General features: G+C 48.6%; 1 protein-coding gene across 5 annotated transcripts in view; it reads right to left on the reverse strand.

Annotated features, from left to right (window-relative positions):
• The window catches only part of tenm1 (teneurin transmembrane protein 1), a 1,865,819-nt gene that overhangs the window by 200,637 nt on the left and 1,637,329 nt on the right, over window positions 1-27,853 (reverse strand). For all 5 annotated transcript variants that reach the window (XM_038774907.1, XM_038774908.1, XM_038774910.1 and 2 more), the window contains 3 exons: window positions 19,236-19,421; window positions 19,102-19,128; window positions 10,476-10,622 (listed from right to left, as the gene is read on the reverse strand). In XM_038774907.1, the coding sequence (XP_038630835.1) occupies window positions 10,476-10,622; window positions 19,102-19,128; window positions 19,236-19,421 (360 nt within the window). The remainder of the gene's footprint in view (window positions 1-10,475; window positions 10,623-19,101; window positions 19,129-19,235; window positions 19,422-27,853) is intronic.

Below are 27,853 nucleotides of genomic sequence, written 5' to 3' on the forward strand. Positions count from 1 at the left end.
GTATTAATATTCAAAATCAGTTCCACGAGAAAACAGAGCAATCTTAACGTTCACTGAACCCAAGAAATGGGCCACAATAAGCACAGCTCAAAATATCTAGTGGCTGTTTGCACAAGCTTTTTATAGCTCTTCCATTCAATTAAATTCTCATGCACTTCAGATATGGCATGAGTAATTTAACAATAATTTGGGTGTCCTTTTCCAAGTAATTACTTTATACTTCATAGCCTTCAGTACAGATTAACTTGCTTGTTATAAAAATATCTGCTGTAACCTTAGGTTAGCAATGATGAAGACAGGGCCGCTTTTTCTTCCAATTTGCATCTGACAACAGTACTGTAAGCATGACAAATCAGGCAGACTGTTGGGTCAGTAGCAATGATACGTGCCCCAAGCCACAAAGTTCCATTTTACAAATCCAAATTCAGCAGACCATGTACTGTATAAATGATACTTTATTCGCCAATGTCTAAATTCCAGTCTTTGGTCGACTAGACTTAGGGGCATGAATTTGTCTTGGCCTCAATGGGCAATAGCAAATTTTTAGTCCATTTAAACTCCACCTGGCTTTCTTTTCCACTGAAATGATTTTATACCCTAAAGACTCTCAGAGGTCCTCACTTGCTGCCAGTGGGAGAAAACCTTGTCAGTTTAAATTTATATCATGCAAATCCCAAACAACAGGTTTACAAAAAGGAAGCCATTGTTACAATTTCCAGTCAAGTACGTAACAGCTTTCTTGCTATTTAAAAAAACTATATTGTTATGTTATATACTTCTTGTTGAAACAATGGGCTGGATTCTCCACCGGCGGGATGCTCCGTTTTGCCGGCAGCTCGGGGGTTTCTTGACAGCGTGGGGCTGTCCCACAATGGGAAACTCCATCGACCAGCCGGCGAAACGGAGAATCCCGACTGCGGATGAACCAGGGGCGGGATTCTCCGACCCCCCGCCGGGTCGGAGAATCGCCGGGGGGGTGGGGGGCGGCGTGAATCTTGCTCCGCCACTGGCTGCCGAATTCTCTGCCGCCGGTTGATCGGCGGGGGCGGGAATCGCGTCGCACCGGTCGGGGCCTGTTGGAAGTGGCCTGCCTGGCGATTCTCCGCCCCATGATGGGCCGAGCGGCCACCCGTTTTCGGCCAGTCCCGCTGGCGTAAATCAAACCAGGTCTATACCGGCGGAACCTGGCTCTACGGGCGGCCTGCAGAGTCCTCGGGGGGGGGGAACTGGCCCCGAGGGGTGCCCGCACAGTGGCCTGGCCCACAATCAGGGCCCACCGTTCCGCGGGCGGGCCAGTGCCGTGGGGGCACTCTTTCCCTCCATGCCGGCTGCTGTCAACCTCTGTCATGGCTGGCGTGGAGAAGAACCCCCCCCCCCCCTCCTGCGCATGTGCTGGGATGACGCCAGCACATGCTGGCACTCCCGCGCATGCGCCAACTCGCGCCGGCCGGCGGAGGCCCTTCGCCGCCGGTTGGCGTGGCGCCAAACCCGCCGGCGCCGGCCTAGCCCCTGAAAGTGCGGAGGATTCCGCACCTTCCGGGCAGCCCGACACCGGAGTGGTTCACGTTACTCCTCGGCGCCAGTACGGCCCGACCGCTGGGTAGGGGAGAATCCTGCCCCAGAAATTGGGCCTGGCGGGACGGAGAATCACACCCTCATTTTGGGTGACTAAGGGGTAAATTCTCTGCCTCCCCTGCCGTGTGCTCTTCGCCAGCAGTGGGTTTCTCCGTTCCCGCTGCTGACCAATGGGATTTCCCATTGTGAACACACCATGTCACTGGTAAACCAGCGGGTGCACTGCCGGTGGAATTGAGAATCCTACCGGCGGAGAATTCACCCCGAAGTGCTGATGCAAGATTGTATTGTGTGCTTGTCGCATTCCCGTAGGGGGTGCTATTTCCGGAGCAATTCGGGACATGCTAATAGGCCAGCAATCTGCCCACGTGAATCTAGGGCAATTCTCATTCCTGACTGCGGGGGATTCGCTGGGACCAGAATTGACGCTGGAGAGCTTGTCAAGCTGGAGGCGCTTAAAAGCACTCCACTCCCCAGACACCCTCATTCCAGCCAAGAAGATGGCTCCATGAAGAGTTTTACCACACTTCGCGGATGGGGAACTTGAGAGAATGTTGGATGGAGCGGAGGAGAGGCAGGACATCCTCTTCCACCGGGTGGGCAGGAGGCTACTGCCCACGGTCATCCACTGGGCATTGTCAGAGGTGGTTGAGGCGCTTATCGCAGTGAGCCTCACCAAGCAGACTGGCACACAGTGCCACAAGAAGTTGAATGACTTCCTTAGGCCAGCTTGGGTGAATCCTCCTCTGTTCCCCTATCATCACAGTAGTTCCTCACTCTTAACATCACACAACCACTCCCATAGAGGCCAATCAAAATCCACCTGCCTGCATCTCCCTCACATCCCACCCTGTACAAAACCCCAACACCTGATTTGCCCTCATTGGCGAAGTGCCTTGCACACACATGCCACCAGCTACTGATCCCCCTGATGTAACACGCCTCCATGAGTCTCACCATGTCCTCTATATGACCCGAGGAAAACATTGCCCATAACAGAAGAGAGCAGGAGACGAGTGGAAGGGACGTCCCTGACTTCTGGGCTCTCACCCCCGCCGAGCAGAGGGTAATGGCATTATCCAGGGAGGTCCAGGAGAGGGCTATCTCCGAGGCAGAGGTCGGCATGTGACAACAATGAGCCCCTAATGCAAAATGATGTCCCTATAGCAAGTGAGTCACCCCTCTCCCCAGACCACTCCTTAGCAAGATCTTACCATGTGTCTTGTCTTTTGTCTTGCAGGAGCACCAACAGATGAAGCCAGCCCGTCTAGGATACCTCGCTCCCAGCTACAACCCAGGAGGATCAGTCTGGGGATGATACCAACCTTTCGGCACTGCATTCACCTGCACGTCCATCATTACAGAGACTATCATCTTGATGATGCATTTTAGTGAAGAGGCTCCTGGGTCACCTTCTGGTGCGCACATCACACATGCTGCAGCACATCAGGTGGAGGTAGGAACTCCCGAGGGAGCGGGCGGCTGGAGGGCTGCCTGATCCCTGGAACCAGCTGTAGGTATCGCACTTCTGGAAGGTATGATCCCATCACTGGTGGAGATGCGGATGCAGAACCAAGTTTAACAGGAGGGGGTGTCAGCAACTTTCCAACGCCTACAGGTGCAGTTGGAGGAGTCCAACCGCCTTCAGGTGCAGGAGATCATGCCAACAATGCATGTTTCCCAGGGCAACACTGAACGGGTGACATCCACGACGGAAGCCTTGGGTCAAAAAGTCACGGTCATGGGTCAAGGAGTGCAAGGCTTGGTGAACACTGTGCGTTCGATGGCGAAGGGTCAGGGGAGACCAGTCAAAGGCAACCATGTACTGCCCCCACATGGACATTGCTGCGACGCTCCAATGCTTGATTGAGTCATAAAGGGTCATAGCTGAGGGTGTCAAGAGCATTAGCCGGGCATAACTGACCTGGGCCAGTCACAGAGGGACATGACTGAGGCAGTGAGGGACATGACTCACTTGCTGAGGGATGTGCTCCATGGTTGAGGACATTGAGACCCTGGTTGACATGAGAGCGGGCTTCCAGATCTGGCAGTGCCAGGTGACGGTGGAGCCTCCGGAGTTCACTCCAGCCTCACTTGAGTCGCATGGAGTAGTCCAGGGGCCATCGAGCAACCCGAGGGAGGAGGAAATGATGGGGTCCGTGTCAGTGCCTCCCGCAGGGAAATTTCTTAAAAAGCTCAGCACATATGAATCCCCCCACCTGACGTTGGCACATCTGATGGGCAGTGGGCGAACAGTGTGCACCTCGTCACGAGTGACACTCGAACGTCGGCCAGGCCCATTCAGGTCCAGCCCTCCAGAGGATGGCCACCAAAGGCATCTCTGGTCAGAGAGTGAGATACACAGCAGGGTTCCTCCATGTCTGATGTGCTGTCCAGTGTCATACATAGAAGGAGCGGTAGGCAACGTAAAATAAGGAAGTTCAACAGCAGTTATATTGGCATGCGTACAGCACACAGGTTAGAGGTAGGGGCCAGGGCACAATAATGTATTAAACACTTGCAAATTCCAAACTTGCCGTTGATCTCTGAATGGTGTGAGGGATGGGCTGGGCTGGATGCAGAGGGTATGGCGGGTGCTGTGTGGGAGGTTGGTGGTGTTGTGTGTTGGATGATGACATGGGCAGGGCCCCCAGGACAATTGAACGCTCCACCAGGGGCAGCAGGGAAAGGGACCAGACGTGTGAGGCTGCCTTGTAGACAGTTTACCACTTGAGTGATCTACAACCACACAACATCTCCCTAACTCCCCCATCCCCTGCACCTCAAAGAATATTCAGGCCCTTGGGATGAAATGGCCAGCACACATGCAGGGATCACTCAGCGGACAGTAGAAGGTGATCCTGAAGACAGGAGTCAGACTTTGTCAAATGATAAGGAGCACCTGAGCTCACCTCACAGCGAGTCTTCATCATCCTCTGTCCTGTGGAAAAGACCTGCTGATTCTACGCGCCCAGGGCTAACGTCCTGTACCGATATTGGTCAGACCCTTGGAGAGGGGAGGAGGAACCGGGATGGAGTGAAGGGAGAAGGGACAGGGAAAGATATGAGTGGCTATGGGGAAGGGGGCACCCCTTAGTTAAAAAATCTGGAGTTGATGAGGTTGTCCCATGTATGGTGGCCCTGGAGCATACATTGGGTGGCTGCCATGCCAGCCCGTGCTCCATGCCCGGTTCTTCCTGGCCATCCTCCTCATCCTTCCCGTCAGATGAGACTTTGCATTTTTCCTCCCCCCCCCTCTGTTGCACATTGTTGTGCAGGATGCAGTAGGCCAGCAGGATGTTTGAGAACCTCCTGGGGCTATATCGGAATGCCCCACCGGAGCAGCCCTGGCATCGGAAGCGCATCTTGAGGACGCCGTTGCACCACTCAATAATACTCCTGAGTGCTGCATGGATGTTGTTATAATGGGTCTCAGCATCGGTCTGGGGTCTCCGGACAGGCGTCATTAGCCAAGACCTCAGTGGTTAACCCTTGTCACCCAACAACCACCCCCTCACCTGAGGGAGTGCTGGAAGGTGCCGAGAACCGACGAGTGCTGTAGGATGTATGCGTCCTGCACACTGCCAGGGCATCGGCTGCAGATGTGCATGATGTGCAGTTGGTGGTAGCATATTCAGCAAGTGGAAGCCCTTCTGATTGATGAAGGGCACCCCCTGATGAGCTGTTGCTCGTAGGGAGACATGTTTGTCATTGATTGCCCCCTGGACCTGGGGCATGCCAACGAATGTGGGAAATCCTGCTGCCCGGGAATCCTGGTGGGTTTGGTGCAGATTGAAGTTTATACAGTCTATTGCCGGGCGCATAGGACATCCATCACAGTGCAGATGCACCTGTTTATGGATATGTGAGAGGTCCCAGACAGGTCCCCGCTCGGCCCCTAGAAAGACCCAGAGGTATAAATGTTCAGGGCAACCGTCACCTGATGGCCACAGAGAGCGGATTTTGTCATCCAAGCCCCTGCAGTGCCAGGGTGCACCATCATCTGTCACAGGTGGCGCATGGTCTCCTTGGTTAGCTAAAGACTTTGGCGGCACAGGCGGTCCGGCATCCCCTAGAAGGACAGGCGCTGACAGTACACACATGGGCTGAGGAGGCATCTCCTTTGCACCTCCTCCTCGGCCTATTGGAACAGCGTCACTCGAATCTCAGCAGCTGGCCCTTGCTCTCCTGGGACAGGCTTCTCTTTGCAAGGTCCTCTCCGAGCAGGGCCTGTGCCTCCAGCCTTGTGCGTTTGCAATGCCAGCCGTGGCTAGGTAGATAGCAAGCATTCCTGGCTGTCCTCCGAAATTCATTGTCTGCAGGGGGTTGGGGGGTGGGGGGTGGTGGTGTGTGAAGAGAAGACATGTTAGCAAGATGAGTATTCTCTTGCCATTCCAGATCCAATAGGCTACATGGGGGCCTTGAGTTTCACTTCAGCTCCACCCTCCACATGTCTTACCCAAACACACCCCCACGCCTCAGCCATCCGTCTCCCCCCCCCCCCCCCCCCCCCCCCCAGCCACCGATATTTTGGCTTTCATCACTGCACTGCAGTGAATGGCACTGGGGACCCTCCATCCTCACCACCCATCTCTGTCAACACAGGTACCGGTGTCTGCCGCAACCCATGTCAACGATGGGACAAGCCCCTGTCCTGTCATCTCAGTGGATCTACCATGGGTGTCCTTATTGGCTGGCCCTTGTGTTATCCTGCCAGCCGGGTGGCACCTGATTGTGCGGTGGAGAGGGTCATCGTGTGCCACCAATCATCTCCATGCTCAGAGGCTTGTGTGTGGGCAGGTCCTACAGATTGGGGTGAGTGAGGGAAGTGTGTGTCTGCTGGGAGCATAACTGCAGTGTGATGTGGGTCCTGGGTGTGACACACAGGTTGTGACAACCTGTCAGGGGGCAGGATGGATGGGAGTAGGGGCACGATGGATGGGAGTAGGGGCACAATGGGCAGGCAGGGCTTGGAGGCAGCTGGTGGTCCTGCAGAGTGGGCTAGCTGATAGTGTCGCTGGGGTTGCCTCTTCCCTGAGAGGGGCAGTGTGCCAGCGAGGGAGCCAAATCCACGGTGCATGTATCCTGTGTTTGTGATAAGTTCTGCTCCCCCTGCAGTGGGGCTGCACTTCTGATGGGCACCAGCACCTGGTTTGCCACTGATTGCACTTGGCCACACCCATCCCATTGATGGGTCAGCTGGAGTCTGAGAGTTTCCAGAGGGGCGGCCTGCTGTGGAATCCCAACTGATCAGAGGCTCTGTGAATATTTACAGGACGCAGTGAGCAGTCAGCAGAGTGAGCAGCCAGGGGCCTGTAACTTGTACCAAATGGGTGAGTTGAAAACAAATACTGCAGCAATGTAGCCTGAGCCACGCCAGCCTGATCTCGAGCATGACACTCCGAATCCTCGGAGCTGTCAGCTAAATTGTCCCTGAATTGGAAAAAAAAGAATTGGGTACTCGAAATTTAAAAAAAAAAATAATTTTTAACGCTTAATTACTTCATAAAGCAATGAAAATAACTCTTAAAATCCTGCAGTCTCATTCTTTCAGATTTTAATTGTTGGTAATTTCAAAAATTAAAAAACATAATGACCAAGCTGGGTCGGAGAATCCCTGGGGGGCGGTGAGAATCCCGAGCCGCTACCCCGACGCCAGCTGCAGTATTCTCCGGCGCCATTTTTCAGGCGGGGGCGGGACTCATGCCACGCCGGTCGGGGGCCGTTGGCAGCAGACCCACCGGCGATTCTCTGGGCCCCGATGTGCTGAGCGGCCGTCCGATTTTGGCCAGACCTGCCGACATGGGTTACGCATGGTCCCACATGACGGGATCTGGCAGGTAAGTCGGCGTGAGCGGTCCGTGGGGAGAATCTGGTCCCGGTGGCCTGGCTCAAGATCAGGGCCCACCGATCTGCGGGCGGGCCTGTTCCATGGGGGCACTTCTTCCTTCCGTGTCGGCCCCTGTAGGGCTCCGCCATGGCCGGAACGGAGAAGAGAACCCCCTACTCATGCGCCAAAATACGATGGCCGGTCTGCGCATGCGCGGAATCACGACGGCGGTTCCATGCATGCGTGAGATCACAACGGCCATTCCGCGCATGTGCAAACTTGCGCAGTCCCTTCGGCGCCAGCTGGAGCGGTGCTAAACCCTCCGGCGTCCACCTAGCCCCCCGAAACAGGGTGAGAATTCCTCACCTTGGGGGCCCGTTGACACCGGAGTCGTTGCCGCCGGCTTTCCCACCGGCGTGGGGACTTAGTCCCCGGTAGGGAGATGCCTGGCCATTTTACTTGCAGTTGTTGGAACTTTACTCAATCACATTCAGGGCCATTGCCAAAAGCACAAATAAATGTTGAGAGGGAGTTTAAATTCAAGCTATTTGGACATTTCTCATGCACTCAAATATGGGCCACTCCCACCTTTGGGAAAAGTAGATAGTAATTTCTGTATAGTTTGCGGAACTATGTTTTTGCTTGGGAATGAGCAACCTATATGGAACTTAATGCAGTGATGCTTGTCATTCTAAAAAATGTAATCGAGAAATGTATCAATTTTCTCAAAAACCACAAGGCATTTTGTCGCCTAGTATGATTGGATCCCAATCATAATAACAAACCACAAAGTATTGTCCACCACTGATGCTCAAATACTGATCTGAAGTTTGGGAATTCAATTGCCTATCTGCAAATACATTCACATATTGAAAATGAACATGACAAAAAAGACGAAGAACACAGAGTGATAGCTGGGAATTGTGTGAGTCAGAGTAGTCATGCCTTTAGCGTGTCACATTTTAAGCATGGGTAGAGTTATATTTGAACAAATTAAGTAAGCTGAAAAGTGACAGTCCAAAGGAATGTATGAATTCCATAGATTAGTCACTTGCCACAAGCTTGGTCTACAGCAACTATGCTTCCAGCTTTGGGAACATTGTCAAGGGTTTTTAAGAAATTCTGGTAGCTATGCCCTGAAGGAATGAAATATATAGACATTGGATAATTTGTTGCAGGTAGACACTTTTTACAAACTGCTGCAGTCAAGATTTTGCAATTACATTTCTCAGTGATAGCTTCTATTTCTGAATTGCAATTAGATGCAATCAATAATGGAACGTATCCCTGTGCGGTAAATAATTGATAATATCTGTTACCATGGAAAAAAACCTGCTATATCATAAACAGGTTAGAATTCAAAACTTGCAGGAAACAAGGGGTGGAGGCAATAGTGGTGAGGACAGTTAGCAATGAGGAAAAAGAGCAATTTTGGAGACCACAATCACAATACTCTCTAACTGGGTCATAATTTATTTCAGAAGTGATCAGTCGGAAGAGGTTAGGCACAGATTGCAAATTGCATTCCAACATCTATAATAATTAACTTTAAGAGGTCCATGAAGATTGACTTTATAAAACTACATTTTTTTCCCAACTGTGCAAGTTTTGGAATCAAAGGAACATGGGGCTTAATAAAATGGTCGGTCATTTGAGCATCCTCCGCCATTTGATTAGATAATTGCTGATCTGGTTGTAGTTTCAATTGCTCTTTGCCAGCCTGCCTCCCATGGCCCTTTCATCCCTTGTCTAGCAAAAATCTATCTGAATTAGCCTTGAAGAAATTCAATGACCCAGCCACCATTGCTCTCAGGAAGTGAACAGACTAACAACCCTCTGAGAGAAACCGCTTCTACGCATCTCGGTTTTAAAATAATAATAATAATCGCTTATTGTCACAAGTAGGCTTCAATTAAGTTACTGTGAAAAAACCCCAGTTGCCACATTCCGGCGCCTGTTCGGGGAGGCCGGTACGGGAATTGAACCCGCCCTATTGGCCTTGTTCTGTATTCCAAGCTAGCTGTTTAACTCACTGTGTTAAACCAGCCCCAGGGGAGGCTTCTACTGAATCCCCTCATTCTAGTTTCACCCAAAAGAGGGAACACCCTCCTGGTATCCACCCCATCGAATCCCGTCAGAATTTTACATATTTCAATAAAATCAATTCTTATTCTTCTGAACTCCAATGGGCATCGGTCCAACCCATTTAACCTTTTTCCATGAGATAAACCCTTCATCCAGGAATGAGTCAAATGACCCTCCTCTTAACTGCATCTAACCCAGTTTAAAAAAAAAACAAATTGAGTTTTTCTCCTTAGGAATAAGATTGATAATTTAATTGCATTGAATGGAAGGACCTAGCTGTGCCTTTGTTTTTGCAATCACAGCTGAATTTAGGGCAGAGTGCATGAAGGTTAAAGTGGTTACAAAGCTACAGCTCAGGAATACTTTTCACAATTTTAGGGATAGACCACCACCAATCAAATATTTTGATCTTATTTTCCTTTTTTTGGTAAAGGATATTTCCGACCTAGCATGGAATTTTACTTTATTGAGAAACCTTAGGTGAACCGTCAAGGTGTGTACCAAAGAACAATGGAAATAGCAGAGAGCCAACTGCTTGGAAGTTACATTCGTAAAGTCACATAGAGCCCTCTCTGGGTTGAGTTAGCTGACCTCACCGAGACAACTAGCACTGAGTTACTACAAGGCCATGGACGAGGTATGCAAAAAAAATCACCAAAGCCCTCATTTCCAAATTCCAAACAGCGACCTCTTCTGGTAAGCGCAGATTGGTGCATGTCTGGGAGGACAGGACTGGGTTTAGCGGTGAGGTTCTTTACTGGTTGAATAGTTTTTCCAAATCACTGCCTAGATTCACGTTTGAAGAACAATTCCTCTGACTGGTGTCTGGTCGCATGAACACAAGGGAGAATTTGGTGCTTGTGAAATCAAACTACAGCAAAAGCCAGTGCTTCGGGGAAAGACTGAAACAAAATGAATTTTAAAAAGAATAGAACAGAGGCATCTGCCTTTCAATTTTAAATTCTAATTTGCAATACCATCATACCTCCATCATTATCTCTGTTATCGTCACACACCATTTCCATGATGACATTGCATCCGGTCCCACTCCAGCCTGCTTGGCAGACACAATGCCATCCGTTTTGATCCAATGTACATCTTCCATTTCCATTGCACAAACCAGGACATCCCTCTATTAGAAATTTTTGAAAAACAGCTCATAAATCAATTAATATTGCAACAGCAATATATCCTTATGATATGCATATATGAAAAATAGAATACATTTCAGTCAAAGATAAGAGCCTTCGTTTTAACAGTGAGACACTTGGGGTAGACTAACTTCATACAGCCCTGCTCCTGTGTGAGGATACAAAGCAGCGCATGAATCTTAAAATAACAAACAGGAGATGGCGGAAACATTCAACAAGTCCGTGTCTGTTGGGAACAAGCAAGTTAAAAAGTCAGAAATAACCCTTTTTTGAGCATCATTGGGACGCTAAAGAAGGCCGTAAATTGGATAAGTTGGGCTGGGAGCCTGTGGCATCGCTGTACTCGTTGAGGTGTTTGAAAAAAGTGGCCATCTAATCTGTGTTTGGTCTCCCCAGCATAGATGCACAAAAAAAAACAGATGCAAAAAACTATGCTGAATAAACCACATGTAAGATGGAGTTCAATCCGGGCAAATGCGAGGTGATGCATTTTGGAAGATCCAATTCAAGAGCGAACTATAAGGTAAATGGAAAAGCCCTGGGGAAAATTGATGTACAGAGAGATCTGGGTGTTCAGGTCCATTGTACCCTGAAGGTGGCTGCGCAGATCGATAGAGTGGTCAAGAAGACATACGCCATGCTTTCCTTCATCGGAAGGGGTATTGAGTACAAGAGTTGGCAGCTCATGTTACAGTTGTATAAGACTTCGGTTCGGCCACATTTGGAATACTGCATACAGTTCTGGTCGCCACATTACCAACAGGATGTGGATGCTTTGGAGAAGGTGCAGAGGAGTTTCACCAGGATGTTGCCTGGTATGGAGGGTGCAAGCTATGGAGAGAGGTTGAGTAGATTAGGATTATTTTCACTAGAAAGACAGAGGTTGAGGGGGGACCTCATTGAAGTCGACAAAAATCATGAGAGGTGTACACAGGGTGGATAGCAAGAAGCTTTTTCCCAGAGTGGGGGACTCAATTACTAAGGGTCACGATTTCAAGGTGAGGGGAAAAGTTTAAGGGAGATATGCATGGAAAGTTCTTTACGCAGAGGGTGGTGGGCACCTGGAACGCATTGCCAGTGGAGGTGATAGAGTTGGGCACGATAACGTCATTTGAGATATCTAGACAGATACATGAATGGGCAGGGAGGAGAGGGATACAGATCCTCAGAAAATAGGCAACAGTTTTAGATAGAGGATCTGGATTGGCGCAGACTTGGAGGGCTGAAGGGCCTGTTCCTGTGCTGTAATTTTTCTTTGTTCTTTGTAAGTTGTTGGCCTCATTTGAGCGTTTGGGGCCCTGGACCATAGTGTGAAAATAGATATGTAGATAGATTGATCTCATGTGCACTTAATTTGTTTAAATTTATGTGCAAACTTATCCACTAATATTACCTACTAAGTTAATAGCTAGCTAGGTAATATTTTTATTACATTAGTCATCACTTTTTTTTTTAAGTAAAATAATCTGAAATGTTTGCGTTATTGCCAGTTCTTATTCCAAATATTTTGCCCCTCTGAGCCATTGATCTCGGCTTTAGGTTTGATCAAGAACTCTGTTCTCAGATTTTGATAAATGGCACTCTGGGTTCGTAATTAAGCGATATAATAAAATTGTTACTTTCTGCCTATTTTTTACTTTCTGGGCGCGATTTACCGGCCGGAATCGGGATGGGAGGTGGCCAGTAAAAGTCGTGAAAGGCTTCTTCTGGGATTCTTAACGCTCCGCAAGATCGAACAAGATCTTGTGGGCGAGATGCAGACTTGCATTGTTAAGCTTAACTGCTCACTTAATTATGCCTATGCCTGATGTAACTTGCTCCCGGGATTTATCGGCCTTGCTGAGGAGACCCCAGCCGGGCGATGTTAGTATTGGTCCACACAACGTGGACCAGGCAGAATGGCACCTGGGGGGGTCACTCAGGCCATTGGAGGCCCCTGGGTGACCGGGAACAGGGCAGGATAACACACTGGCTCTCAGCTGGCATCTTGGCACAACCAGGCTGGTACTTTGGCACTGTGTACCACATGGCCATGGTGTCCAGGTGGTACTGTCAGGCTGGTTGAGCAGCAGTGCCAGGGTGCCCAGGTGCCAGGGCGGCACTGCCAAGGGCCGGGACCTGAGGGGACCATGCCCAAGAAAGGAGGGATGAGGGGGAAAGAAGAGTGGAGGGAGGGTTAAAGGCAGATATGAAGGGGCCTACGAAAGGTTGGGGGGGGGGGGGGGGAAGGGTGGAGGCCAGAAAGGGGGAGCCGAAAAGGGGACATGGGAAGGCCTGAAAAGGCCCTCAGTGACCCCATAGTGGAGTGTCCTCACTTAGGGGGTGTAGGGTAATGTGCATGTGTGGGGCGCTTGACATTGCCCCTGGTGGGGGATGTAGGGGACCCTCAAGCTCACCTAGAGATCAGGGCACCCTTTCAAAATCGCGGCCCAATCTCTGAGGAGCCGGTCTGGCTCACATTTCTAAATGTGAGCTAAACAGGGGAGAAACTCCCCAAGGTACAAAAAAATGACGAAGGGTGCGATCTAATGGAAACGTTTCTAAGTGTGGTAGTGAGCGGGAACTGTGGCGAGCTTCCTGACGGTCAACCCAGCGAGGCTGTAACCTCGTTTACTAATTTACTAATGTAAATTAGTCCCTTAATGAGGCCCCATGGGCTTCACAATGTAAATGACTGTCTCACTGGCTGATTTGCCGGGAACGCCCTCATAAGACCCCCGCTAACAATGGGGAGCAGCACTTAAACTGCTGGGGCCAAAGGGGGCAAAATTAGTGGTCAGGCTTCTGGGGCAATATCCAGTGAGCACCACACAGTTGTTGATGCACATCAGGTGGAGGGAGGAACGTCCAGGCAAATCAGCAGTCGGAGGTCTGCTGAATCCCAGGACCCAGCTGGGTCCCAGTCAAATGCTGAGGCATGGTTGACCCCCCCCCCCCCCACTTATGGCAGTCCAACCTCCCTACCGAGACCATCCCTCCCTGGAATGTCCAAGTACCCCAGTGTCCCTGGGTTGGTTGGCCACCTAGAACGATGGCTACTCACCTCCTCGGATCCCCACAGCAACTACTTCACCAGCTTCACGTTTTGAAAAAGAAGTACCAATCGTCGCCCGCGTGGCCGCTTGCTAGGGAGGCAGTTAGATCAGAGGAGGCCATTAGATAGGGGGTTGTTCCCGTTAATGGTATGGGCTTAACTGGTGATTATTGGTTTCTCACCACGTCACAACTGGATTCTGATCTCGCAAACGGGAACGGGCCAGTTGGACATAAACTGATCGTTGCCTGCGCAGTTTCCAATTTTGCCCTCTCCTGCGTGCTAATGGCCGCGTCACGCTCAAAAGAGAGCACGACAGGGCCAGTAGATCACACCCTAAGTGTGGTTAAATAGCGGGGTGGATTTCACTGACAAAGCCAGTGGGGAACACCCAGCCATACTCAAAATTACACTGAAATTTATCCATGAAATCACGCCCTCTGTCTATTTTCTCTCACATCTTGAGGAAATGTCCTCCTTCGATTATAGGAATAACCATCTTATATTATAGAATGTGTCAAGTCCTTAACATTTGTGCCACTAAACACTTATCAAGAGCAATGAATTATAATGCAAATACATTTTAGTTAGTCAAATGATTAATTTTAATGTTATCGCCTTGTTGTTCTCACTGGGCTCCAAAACACTGATGACTTTTTTTGGAGGCTTGCTCACTCGACCAGAACATGTATTCTGTAATGGGTATAATTAACCTTCTGTTAATCTAACATTGTTCATCTGTTGGTTTTCTTTCATGGGACCTAAATTAAGTTAATAAAAACTAACTGCGAGCTCATGTAGCAGGCACTAACAGTTGTATGAGGCAAGATATTTGTTTGTTACAATCTCGTCACTGAGGCAACAGAAAAAGTGAAATATTCTAAGACTTATTTCTGGTTTATGTAAAAGAAGCATCAGATCCAGTTTTATAATAAACTGGGCAAATGGAAATATATGTATTGAACAAATCAGAGGATTATGTATTCCTGAGTCAACCACAACCAGGGGCTGGTTTAGCACACTGGGCTAAATTGCTGGCTTTTAAAGCAGACCAAGCAGGCCAGCAGCACAGTTCAATTCCGTACCAGCCTCCCCAAACAGGCGCCGGAATGTGGCGACTAGGGGGTTTTCACAGTAACTGCACTGAAGCCTACTTGTAATAATAAGCGATTTTCATTTTATTTTCATTTAAATTTAGGGGTGGTTCAGGGATTAAATGGAGTCTGCGCAGGTCTCCAGCACCTTCACAAGGCCATCCAGCAAAACCTGTCAGGATGCGGGGCTCCCTCATTGTCAGTCATTCTGCGCCACCGAAAACCACTCCCTGCCCTGACCCTCTCTCCTGCAACCTGGGACCCACATTCCACCTTCACTCAACTATGGCATGTGGTCCAAGCATGATTCTGGACCCTGGGTGGGCGCAGTGTCACCAGAGACCGCTGCTTTCATTGGAACTGGAGGCAATCATGATCTGCCGGTCTCAGATTGGACTGCAACTCTCAACGGCAGAACTTTGCTGCCAGAACTTCAATTGTGGCAAAGGTCCAAGACAATTGATTCTGTTTGGCCTTCCCGTGGGACTGACAGACATCTCCCCCCCACCCTATATAATGCCCCCCAAACCTCCTTGCACCTCCACCCCGCAGCACCCCTGTTTCTCCAAATAATAGGCTAGATCCTCTTGGTCCAGATATATCCCTGACTAAACTAAATTTTCAGAATGGAAGTCACAAAAGTATTCCAGAATACTGGAAAATTAAGGGTTTAAATTTATGTAAGGATCCTTCCTGTTGATTACCTTATTTTACCTTTCTTTATTTTTGTCCTTATCATTTTTGTTCTATCGATGATTAATATTATCGATATATGATAATATAATATAATATAATATGATTAATATGATTAATGATTATCGATGATAATACAGTGAATATCTTTAAGTCAAGCAGCAGAGAGTATGGGGAATTCAACAAGTTGCAACATAGTTTATGGGCTAGTTTTCGAGCAGGCAAACTCAGACTTTGTGACACCCAAGAGATGGAATGGGACTTGGTTCGATCGGTTGGCTTGTGGACGATGAATTGACCAAAAGGCCTTTTCTATCTGGTAACAAGTGGTGATTGAATCCTGCCTGAATGGGATGATTTCCAGAGACCAAAGGAAAGTCTTTTTTTAAAGGGGCAATTTTAGTGTGGTCAATCGACCTACTCTGCCCATCTTTGTCTTGTGGGAGCAAAACCCATGCAAACATGGGGAAAATGTGCAAACTCCACATGGACACTGACCCAGGGCTGGGATCAAACCGGGACCTCGGCACCGTGAGGCAGCAGTGCTAACGACTGCACCACTATGCTGCCCGTAGACCTGAGGAAAGTTGAGTTTGAATCCTGGCTGCTCAAAGGAAAGGGCCTGCTCTCTCCCTTACTTGTGTTCTTTCCAGAAAAGCTGCTATATTTCTGGAACTAGAGAGACCTGAATGAATCTACAGTGAACACTTCATACTGAAAGCCTAAATTTAAGGAAGATGAGCTATAAAACAACCACTGAAAACAAAGACTTTTATTCCTTTCATTATTATTTTTACACCCTTCTTCTCTCCTCTGTGTTGTCTGTCTGTCATCTGTGTGTGTGTGCGTGAGTGGTGTGTGTGTGTGTGCGCGTATAGGGCGGAAGTAAGTTAAAGTGGGGGATTAGGAATTAGAAAATAGTTAACCAGTTGCATTTGCTGATCATTTCATGCTAGTTCTTGTTATAAATAAAAATTAATTGTGTTTAAATTTACAAACCTGGTGACTGTAATTATTGGGTAGCCGAGGGCCGAAGACTTCAGCTATTTTGCTAGGAACTATTGGTTAATTCAATTGTGTTGTAACTCCGGGTCAAGGGGGGGCTGGAATTGACCGCGCCCTGGGCAGGGTGTCATAATGTTTAGCAAAAATGAGGATCCGAAAAGAATCAGTGAAGAAATTGTATTTGAGAAATTAATAGGACTAACTAGTGACAGCCACCCTGGACCTGATGACCTGCATCCTAGAGTGAGTAGCAAATATAACCCACTAATTAAGAAAGAAGGAATAGAGAAAATAGGGAACTGTAGACCCATTAGCGTGGCATCAATAGTCAGCAAAGGTTAGAGAATAAATTATTAATAGCAATGTGATAGCAAGGCACTTAGAAAATTAGAATATGATTAAACAGAGAATGAATCAATGAAGAGAAATCATGCTTGACAAGTCTATTTGTCAAGGATGTGACCAGTGGGATAGATATGGGGGAACTCAGTCGCTGTAGTGTATTTGGGTTTTCAAAAAATCATTTAATGAGGTGCCACACAAGAGGTTATTCCACAAAATTAGAACTGTCATGGGATTGGGGGAAATATTTAGCATGGCCTGAGGATTGGTTAATAAACAGAAATAGACAGGGCATTTTTAGTTTGGCAGGCTGTAACTAGTATGGTCCTACAAGAATACAAGTACATGGGCTTTAGCATTTAAAATCTATGTTAGTGACTTAGATGAGGGCACTGAATGTAATCTGTCATGTTTGCTGACGGTACAAAGTGAGATGGAAAAGTAAACAGCGAGGAAGATGCAAAGAAGCTGCAGAGGGATATGATAGGATAAAAGAGTGGGCAAGAACATGGAAAATGGAATATAATGTGATGTAGTGTGAAGTTTAAAATCAAAATGGTGGTAGACTGAGAAATGTGTGCATTCAAAGGGACTTGGTGTCCTCGAACATGAATAACAGAAAGTTAATATGCAGGCACAGCATGCAATTAGCAAGGCAAATTATATGTTGGCTTTTGTTGCCAAGGGATTGAAATATAAGAGTAAAGAAGGCTTACTTCAATCATACAGGGCATTGATGGAGCCACACCTGTAGTAATAGAACATAGAACAGTACAGCACAGAACAGGCCCTTCGGCCCTCGATGTTGTGCCGAGCCATGATCACCCTACTCAAACCCACGTATCCACCCTATACCCGTAACCCAACAACCCCCCCTTAACCTTACTTTTTATGACACTACGAGCAATTTAGCATGGCCAACCCACCTAACCCGCACATCTTTGGACTGTGGGAGGAAACCGGAGCACCCGGAGGAAACCCACGCACACACGGGGAGGACGTGCAGACTCCGCACAGACAGTGACCCAGCCGGGAATCGAACCTGGGACCCTGGAGCTGTGAAGCATTTATGCTAACCACCATGCTACCGTGCTGCCCCATGTGAAGCTTTGGTCTCCTTACCTAAGGAAGGACATGCTTGATCTAGAGTAAGTGCACCACTGATTCTCTGGATTAGTTCCTGGGATGAGAGAATTGAGCTTTGTGGAGAAATTGTGTAGTCTAGGCCCACATTCCCTGGAGTTGAGAAGACTGAGAGCTAATCTAATCAAAATATACATTTTTTAAGTTACTTGACAGGGTAACTGTTGAAAAGATGCTTGCCCTGGCTGGGAAATCTAGAACTCGAGGCCACAGTCTCAGAACAAGGGGTCAGCCATTTAGATCAGAGATGAAAAGACGTGTCTTCACACAAAGGGGTGTGAATCTTTCATATTCTATACCACAGAAGGCCATGGGGTCAAGTCTTTCGATATTTGCAGGACAGAGACCAATAGATTTTTGAGGACCGGGGAACTAAGGGCCAAGGGGTTAGCACAGGAAGATAGAGTTGAGGTAGAAGATCAGCCATTATTTTGTTAAATGGTGGAGCAGGCCCGAAGGACCGAATGGCCTACTCCCATTCCTATTTCTTAGGTTTTTATGTGTTCTGAAATGACAGTTTGTGATGAGAGAATTATTATAGAAACAAATAGCAAAATGGGTAATAAAAGCTATATCCTGGATTATGAAGGTATTCAGACTTCAGTCGAAGTAAAACTCTGGAGAGATGTGGGGCTGCCAATTCACCCTGATGAACCACCCTGGGGCTGGTTTAGCACACTGGGCTAAATCGCTGGCTTTTAAAGCAGATAAGGCAGGCCAGCAGCACGGTTCAATTTCCGTACCAGCCTCCCCGAACAGGCGCTGGAATGTGGCGACTAGGGACTTTTCACAGTAACTTCATTTGAAGCCTACTTGTGACAATAAGCCATTTTCATTTCAAAATGTAGTGCACCATTTAGGGAGGATTCAGCACATCTGTGGCTGTATCTCACATTGTGCTACAGTGTAAAATGGGTGAATTGGCAGGCCCACATCTCTCCAGAGTTTTACTTCGACTGAAGCCTGAATACCCTCATAATCCAGGATATAGCTTTTACTACCCATTTTGCTATTTGTTTCTATAATGCTGCAAGACCTTTTAAAGAATATTCATCTTCAAAATTGATGTTGGATTAGGTTGACCGAGTAAACATTCTGAAAGTCATATCACTGTAGCTGAGTGAAGATATATTATGGACTGACCCTTACCTTTTACAACGTTATCCAAATGTTGTGCTTGAAAGAAAAAGAAAAATCTTTTGAGGCAAGAGCAATGAAAAGGAATAAAACACTGATAAAACAGTTTGATTTTTAAGCTGACAAAGCACCCGGACTTTTCTTACCAACAGTACAGTGCTCTCCCTCCCAGCCAGGACTGCACTGACATTTGCCATCCTTACATTTTCCATGTTCGGTGCACCGTGGGTGGCATTCATGCTGGTCACAAGTAAGGCTGCCCCAACCCTTCTCACAGTGGCATATCCCATCTAAACATATGCCATGCTTGCCACAATCTACCTCACAAATTTCTGAAAGAGAAAAGAGAATCATTTTCCGTTTTAACATCTCAAACATTTGACCCAATAATACTTAGCCAATTTGGACCACGTGACACAAGCCCGGTTAGCCTTTCCTTGGAGCATCAGAGAAAATGTTAAAAGTGTGCCAAATGGGATTTTACGGGGACAACTGAACATTTGGCAAAGGTGCTTGGTTTCCATCCAAACTTGCTGCAGAAATGTTTAGTTCTTCCACTGTAACAGACAGTAACATTGCTGTATAATCTGGAAACAGATGGCTGTACTGTCTGCCTCATTGGAAGAGAAATATTCTTGTGTTTGATGGCTGTGTATTAGAAGCTGTTCGTGTAATGTTTGCTGGCCTAGTTCAGCATTGGTTTAAACAGTTCATCTGCTTCAGACATTGCATGCGGTAGTATGGCTAGAGAGATCATATTACCGGAGAACCAAGCTGCCATTGGTACAGCAGCCTCGCTGCCCATTGGCCCAGGCAAGTCATGTGCCTCTCTGCCAATTAGTTGTGGCTGGTCATTGACTCCCCGCCGATTGGCTGAGAGGTTGGTAGCTCCGCCTACAAGGCGGGGTATAAGAGCTCGTACTGGCTGGCGGTCGGCCTTTCTGTGTATGACCACTGCCAGGCTCACATCTTGCGTATTAAAGCCTGTTGTTTGGAACTTCACTACGACTCGAGTCCAATTGATGGTGCATCAGTGCAAATTAAGGCATGGGCAGCAGAGGTTTAGATGACCTAAAGTTGTAGGAGGGCATAAAGTGGGAGATCAGAGACATTGGAATAGCCTCGAGGTAATGAAAGCAGGAACCAAGGGTTTTCACAGCAGATTAACTGAGACAAGACAAGTTGGACAATGTTACAGAGGTAGAAATAAGTGGTCTTAGTGATAAGACCGGGGGCCGGTTTAGCTCTGTTGGCTGGACGGCTGGTTCATGATACAGAGTAAGGCCAACAGCGTGGGTTCAATTCCCATACCAGCTAATTATTGCCTTAAATCTTATTATATTGTGATCACTACTTCCTCACTTGAGGGGTGTGGGTAATGTCCATGTGTGTGGGGGGTGACATTGCCCATGGGTGGGGAGTAAGGGGAACCCACAAGCTCACTTAGAGATTCAGGTACCCTTTCAATATGGCGGCCCGATCTCTGAGTTCAGCTACCCAGTGCTACAAATAAAATAAAAGTGTGAGCTAATCCAGTGAGAAACGCCCCAGGGCCCAGAAAATGGACTAAATGTCATTGAATTGAGGTGCGGAACTCGACGGAAGAGCCAGTGGGTAACATCCTGAAAAACCCGCCACAAATTAACTTTTTTGGGAGAATCGCGCTCAAAGACTGACACAAAGGGCTGGATTCTACCGCCAGCCCGTCGTAAGAACGCCACTGGCAAACTGCATAGAATAGAGAACTCCACTGACCTCAGGCGGGATTCTCTGGTCACCGGGCGGAAGTGGCCGGAGAATCCCGCCCAAATTTTACTGGATTGTACTGGGCTGAATTTAAATGTTTTTCTTTTAAATCTGCGTTCATGATAACATTCAAAAATTGAACACAAGTGTTTCAGGTTACTTAAAATAGAAGACCCTGGAATTACAGGCTGGAAATAAACTGGCACAAGGCCTGCTCTTGGAATTCAGTATTCCCTCTGTATCAGTTGCACATCAGCTTTCCCAGTTCATAGGGTTGTAGAATTGACCTTCATATGTTAAAAACTGGACATATAATGAGCCATGGTCTATTCCATTTAACAGTATATTTATTAAGTGTACAGTGAAAAATGCATTAAAATGTCATTGCTAATTTGTTTGTTAGTTTGTTCTTTTACAAGGTAGGGCCCTTTCTGTAAGGTCATATCTAAGTAGTCTTAAATGTTCATTTCCGCCATAATGATTGATCATTCTATTAGATGCTAAAATGGAGTGTATTCTAATCTCTTTAAAAGCTGTGTTTTAGCACCTGCTGTGGCCTAATGGAGAAAGGTGCTGCTTTAGTTCCGAGCCATAAAAATCAGAAGGTTAAGGATTCATTCCCTTGTGTGCGTCGGGGTACTGGGAGCAGTCTTCCTGACCTTGCCGAGAGAGGAAATAAAAATCAACCAAGGTTCTTCTCTCGGCGCGTAATCTAATGATCTCTGACACAAAGTGCATGTGCGGGAATGAAGTGAGCACAGGTTTGGGTTCAAATGTGATGCCCCGACAATTGTATAGCCTGGCAATATTAAACTGCTGGACACAGACGTGTAGAGCGGCCACGGAAATTACGAAGGTGAGGACGGCCAGTCCGCTGTGCGATCACATGCCAGCATAAGTCTGTGCCCACAAGATGGGAAAGTATCAGCCGAAATAAGGTTAATCTCTTTTTCGAAAGAAAAGGCACGATTGAAATATTATGGCGAACAGTTTTGCTCAACCCATTTCTGTTGACCTCGATTTTTTGCTTAAATCAAGTTAACAGCACTGTTTGCTGAATTGGTTTTCTGATCCAATGAAGCTAATAGTGTGAGGGAGCTGAATTATAAACAGAGACAGCCATTAACTGAGGGTATTGCAGCAATTCTGTTAGTTCAAGTGTGCATTCATTCATCTCCCTCACAGCAGTGCTCTCAGCAACTCCTTCAAAACATTCTCCTGTCTACATGTTCACTGCGGGCAAATATTCAAATCAAAACCAGAAACTGACAGAAAAAAGGATTTAAAAAGTTAATTAATAATATTCCGGGATGTTTTAAACTGATGTGTGTGGTGGCAATGCCATAAAACAAGAGGCTGACCTCTTCTGAAAATGCAATAAAATAAAAACCGAACATGGTGAAAACAAAATGCAGGTGAAGAGGCATCCTTGCAGTTGGAAACGGAGTTAATGGCTCAATTTTACAGGCCACCCATGGGTGGGAACGCAGGCGGGTGGACCCATGGGTGGTGTGGAGGTGTTGGGTGAGCTGCCTGCCCGTGGCTCTAGTGAGGCCATGAAGTGGGAAATTAATGCCGATTTAACAGCCTCATCCCACCACTGCACAAATTTAATGGGCTGTGGGAGAGGCCAGGGACCAACCTGCAGCCTGATAGGTGTGAATTTGTGGGTTGTAGGCCTGTAAAAGTGTGGGTGGGGGGGGGGAGAGAATCCCTCCTTTGCAGGCCCCCAGTGCTATTGGAGGCCTCCCAGTTTTCCCTCCTTGTTTCCACCGTACCTCGCCTGCCCTAACCCAAGCCCCCTCGCCGGGGCCTGACAGCTGGCCCTGACAAGTCCCTGGACCAACCTGGGTTTCAAGGAATCCATGGTTGTTCTTCTGCCCAGGCTTCCTGAAGTACCAATAACTTATTGTTCAACCTGTTGAATGCATCTATTTCTCAATTTCGTCTGGTCCATAGTATCATTTCAGCTACAAAGGGTGGAATTTTCCCCCTTCCCAACGGAGGTGGCCTGTCATTGGTGGTGGCGGGATCTTCTGGTCCCGCGGCTATTAACAGTGTTTCCTGTTGTTCACATGCTGTGCCACTGGGGAACCCGCATTGAGCAGGGGTGAGGGAAGGGGGGGCAGGGGGGGGGGGGGGGGGGTTGCTGTTGGCGGGACGAGAAGATCCCTCTGAGGGGAATGGCCAGAAACACAGGAACAGGCCATTCAGCCCAAAGGTCTCATGCCAGTATTTATACTCCACATGAATCGTCTCCCATCCGTATTCATAGAACTCAACCAATATGTCCACCTATATATTTCTGCCACGTGTTTATCTGACTTCCCCTGAAGAGCAACTGTGCTAGTTGCATTAGCTATTCTTTAAGCGAGCGAGTTCCATCATTCAAACCACTCTTTGAAGAAAAACCTGTGACCTGAAATCCTTATTGGATTGATTGGTTGACTATATTATGCTTGTGTATCTTGTTTTTGTCTCGCTCACTACTGTAGTGGAAAAGTTTCTGTCTACCGATTGAACTGTTTTGTAATCTTAAATTCAGGTCATCCCTCAATCTTCTCTTTTTGGAGGAAAGAACCCCAGCCTGCTCTAATTAAATTGGAGCAGTAGAGGAATCTGGGAGTTCTGATACTTATATTATTAAAAATAGTGACATAAATTAATAAAGCCGAAGGTACAATCTGGTACATTTAGGCAAATCATTTTAGCATTTTTTCCAGGGCCTCAAGACCATTTCTATAATATAGAGAGCAGAACAGTCCCCACTATGCCAAGTGTGGCTAAACAAGGGTTCGATATAAGTTTACATAACTTCTCTGCTTTTCAATTACATTCCTCTAGAAATGAATGAGTACTTTGTTTGCTTTGGTCTAGCCTTACTAACCTGTACCACTACTTTTAGTGATCTCTGTATCTGCAATCCGAGATTCTCTGTCTCCTTGACACCATTTAGAATCTTATATTGCACAGAGTATGTCGCATCCTAATTTTCCGACCAAAATATGCATTCAGTATTGAGAAGACATCGTCCATAACCTCTGCCACAATTCTGTATACTTGCCATTATTTCCAAACTCCTCCCTGATCACTGTATCAGGTTGAAACAGGGAACTGGATTCTCCACAGCCCGACGTCAAAATCAGGGAAATGCAGTTTGATGCCGTAATCGGGCCCGGTGCCCGTTCGGCGATTCTCCGGGCACCGAAATTCGGCATCACCGTGGAGTACGCCGCACAGCCAGAGGGTCATTGCCAGAGGCCAGCTCAGCAAACCTCTGCTCCCGACAGGCCGAGTTCCCGATGGGGTGGAACTAACCACCTATTGCCGATCGGGATGCTCGCATGGCAGCTGTGGACTCAGTCCGCGGCTGCCCTGGTCGGGGGCAGGTGGATTGGAGACCTTATAGGCGGCCAGGGATTTAATGTGCGGGGGTTGAGGCTCGGGTGCGCGGCTGCTCGGGGGTGTCTTTCTTCAGTCTGACTCCGCAGTCCGAGTCCGCCATGGAGCTCGGCGCAGCTGCTAGAGGCCGCTGCTGTGCGCATGCGCGGCCTCTGACCCGGAAGTGCGAGGGCCCGTATCTGCAGCAAAAGATGGGAGATTCACTTCAGGTCCCTGCTAGCCCTCTACAGGGCTTGGAATTCGTTTAACTTTTTTGCAGGAATTTCAGGAGGAAAACTCCACCACTTTTACGCCGGCGTGGCGACATAGTCTCAATAATGGAGAATCCAGCCCAGGATATTCACAACTTCAGAATCCCATTAGGTCTGAGCTGCAATTTCATCCACGTAGCCTCGCCAACACAAATACCATCCATTTTGACCTACAACACAAAACACATCTCTGCCCATCTGCTGCTGAAACCTGCATGCCATTGTCATTTCCAGGCTTGAATTCCATCCAGAAATCCTCTTCATGTCTTTCTCAACCAGAAATACAATTCTTTGAGCCCATTTCTTTGGCCAAGCTTTTGGACATCCTGACTAATGATTTCTTCTTTTGCTTGGTGCCAATATATGTCTACTTAAACTTATGCAAAGCATCAGGGGAGAGTATTTCTATGATAATGTTTTGAGAGAGCCAACTTGTAGACTTTTTCATTTGCTGAACCCAGGGATTTGGATTTCCAAGGATTGTATGCAAATATATTTCATGGCATCCTTTGAGAGCATCAGGCAGCATCAAGATGAACACTGCCATAAATAAATACCGACAGCAGTGGTGTCCCCATTGACCCAAATCATAACGGAGGCATATCTTCCTTAATTAATGTACTGACTTGGTACTATACAAACGATAGGCTACTGTAATAACCCCCACAAGGCCCACCGGGAAATAGTTGATCTCCCCATGGGGCTTGTGGAATAGGAGCTTCCCAGGTAGTGGATCGTAAGATTGAGCATAAAACCCAGCTTGAGCAGAGACCAGCTTGTTGGTTGTGTCAAAGGGGACTGTGAAGTGTAACTAGTTACTGAAGTAGGCAGATTTTATGTTCTGTTAAATAAATCCTTTTGACATTCCTACCGCTGCCTTCCTGATCATTAAACTGGCGACAAGGAAAAAGAAAACTCTGGACTCTACTTCAGGACACCCCAGCTGCTCTGGAACACTGCTGTGCAACAGGATGAGGAACTGGGGGCACGATTCTCCGATCATGGGACAGAGTGTCCGCGTCATCATGAACGGCGTCACATTTCATGATGGTGCGAAACGGGTGCGGGGACTAGCGATTCTGGCCCCACAGGGGGCCAGCACGGCGCTGGAGTGGTTCATGCCGCTCCAGCCTCAATTCCTGGCGCACACTGGGGGCGGCGCCAACCCATGCATGCGCAGTGGCAACACGCCAACCCCCGTATGCGCGGTGGCTTTATGGAACGGGCCGGCCCAGCGCAACATGGCACGGGGGTTCTGGGGCCAGACGCGCAACAAAGTAGGCCCGGGGAGAGGAGGCCGGCCCGCCGATCGGTGGGCCCCGATTGCGAGCCAGACCCTATCCGCATTGGTGCCCCCCCCCCCCCCCCGGGGAGGGAGCCCCCCCCCAAAAGGCCACCCCTTGACCTTTCGAGCAGTGTTCCTGCCGGCAGCGACCAGGTGTGGACGGCACAGGCTGGACTCTGCTTTTATCGCGTGGCCGCTTGGCCCATCCGAGCCGGAGAATCAGTGGCCCAGCCTCGTACAGCGGCCCACGACCGGCACCGTGTCAAATGCGCCGGCGCAAATGGCCCCATTTCTCTGCACCTCTGAGAATCACGCGCTGGCGTCGGGACGGCGTGGCATGGTTGCAGCGATTCTCCGGCACGGCGTAGGGGGTTTCAAAGATGTCACTTTTTGATAAATTGGAGGGACGGAATTCTCCGCTCCCGATAAAAATCGGGATGGCCGTCGTGAAATCGGCCAAGGTTCACGACGGCCTCGGGGCCCGCTCCCCGCACCTAATTCACCCCCACCCGGGGGGCTAGGAGCGGGCCTCCGTCTTTCCCGGCCGCGACCTCGGCGCGCCGGAAATAACACGCAAAACGGAGCATTTGTGAGGTCATCCACACATGCGCGGGTTGCCGGTTCCAACCCACACTTGCGCGGATTACTTCATCGCGCAGACGGTGCAAACCGCGTAGGCGCGGTGGCCGTCTTTCTCCTCAGCCGCCCAGCAATACGTGGCGGCTTGATCTTGCCGGGCGGCGGAGGGGAAAGAGTGCGTCCGTTTTGGACGCTGGCCCGACGATCGATGGGCACCGATCGCAGGCCTGTCCCGTCCCGAGCACAGTTGTGGTGCCCCCGTGTCAATCGGGCCCCTAGATGCCCCAAACGGGCATCTGGCGCCCGTTTCACAAATGCAGCGACCAGGTGTGGTTGCTGCCGTGGTGAAACGGGCGTGAAGGGCCGGCCGCTCGGCCCATCGGGCTCGGAGAATCGCCGTTCGCCGTGAAAAACGTCGAGCGCCGATTTTTCCAAGCCCGGGGGGGGGGGGGGGGGGGGGGGATCCCGTGGGGCGCCAGGGGGGCGTTAAAAATGTCAGGAGGCTCTCCCACGATTCTCCCACGCCACGTGGGGAGAGGAGAATTCTGCCCGAGGTCTTTGAAAGAGGCCTGGATGATTGGGCTCAATATGCAAAGCAGGTGAGATGCTTTTTAGAGGCCAATGGCAAATTTCGAAAAGACCGGGAAAAGGTAATTCTCCTAACCGCTTGCGAGGCTCTGACCTTTGGTCATATAAAGATTATGTATCTGGCATCTTTGGACTCCAAGTCATTTGAGGAATTAGTTGCACTGGTGTCTAATCATTATGATTCAAAGCCATCAGTTATTATACATTGGTTCTGGTTCAACACGGCTGCATGACCTCTGGGTGAGTCAGTGATTAATTTCTTGACCCATCTCAGGCAGCTGGAAGAGCACTGCGAGTTCGGGCAATCCCTATCTGAAACGTTGAGGGATCGGCTTGTGTGTGGAATCAATAATATGGCCACACAAAGGAAGCTGTTGGCGGAGTCCACATTGGATTTAAAGCAGGCCATTCAGCTAGCGCTGTCCCGTGGAGAAATGGATTACCCGACCACTATATCAGACTGCTGTGACATCCCAGGGCTGTGCCTAAATGGACAGGTCATCTCCAAAGCAACGACCAATGGTATAATACCGCAATTGGGCTCAGTATTCGGGAGCCGCTTCAGACCAGCCGAACACCTCCCCCGAGGACTAAGGGGAATTCTGGCCATATTGCCAGGCACGTGGGCATAGGGCAGGCGATGAGGTCACCTCGAGCCAGGATTTTGAATGTGACCTCACCTGAGGAAGACAACATGATGCAGCTAAACTACATCACAACCCTGAAGGTGGGGCTGATGTGAGTCACATTGCAGATGAATGGAGATGGACACAGGAGCCGCAGTCTCCATCCTTGGTCAGTAAATCTTTCGCTAACTCCACACAGGAGTCGTAAAAACTAGCCATGTGTGACACCAAGCACAGATTGGCGACATTTAAACGGGTGAACCACTGAGCACCATAGGAACCACTGT

The sequence above is a fragment of the Scyliorhinus canicula genome, chromosome 17 (genome assembly GCF_902713615.1).
Source record: "Scyliorhinus canicula chromosome 17, sScyCan1.1, whole genome shotgun sequence".
Classification (NCBI taxonomy): domain Eukaryota; kingdom Metazoa; phylum Chordata; class Chondrichthyes; order Carcharhiniformes; family Scyliorhinidae; genus Scyliorhinus; species Scyliorhinus canicula.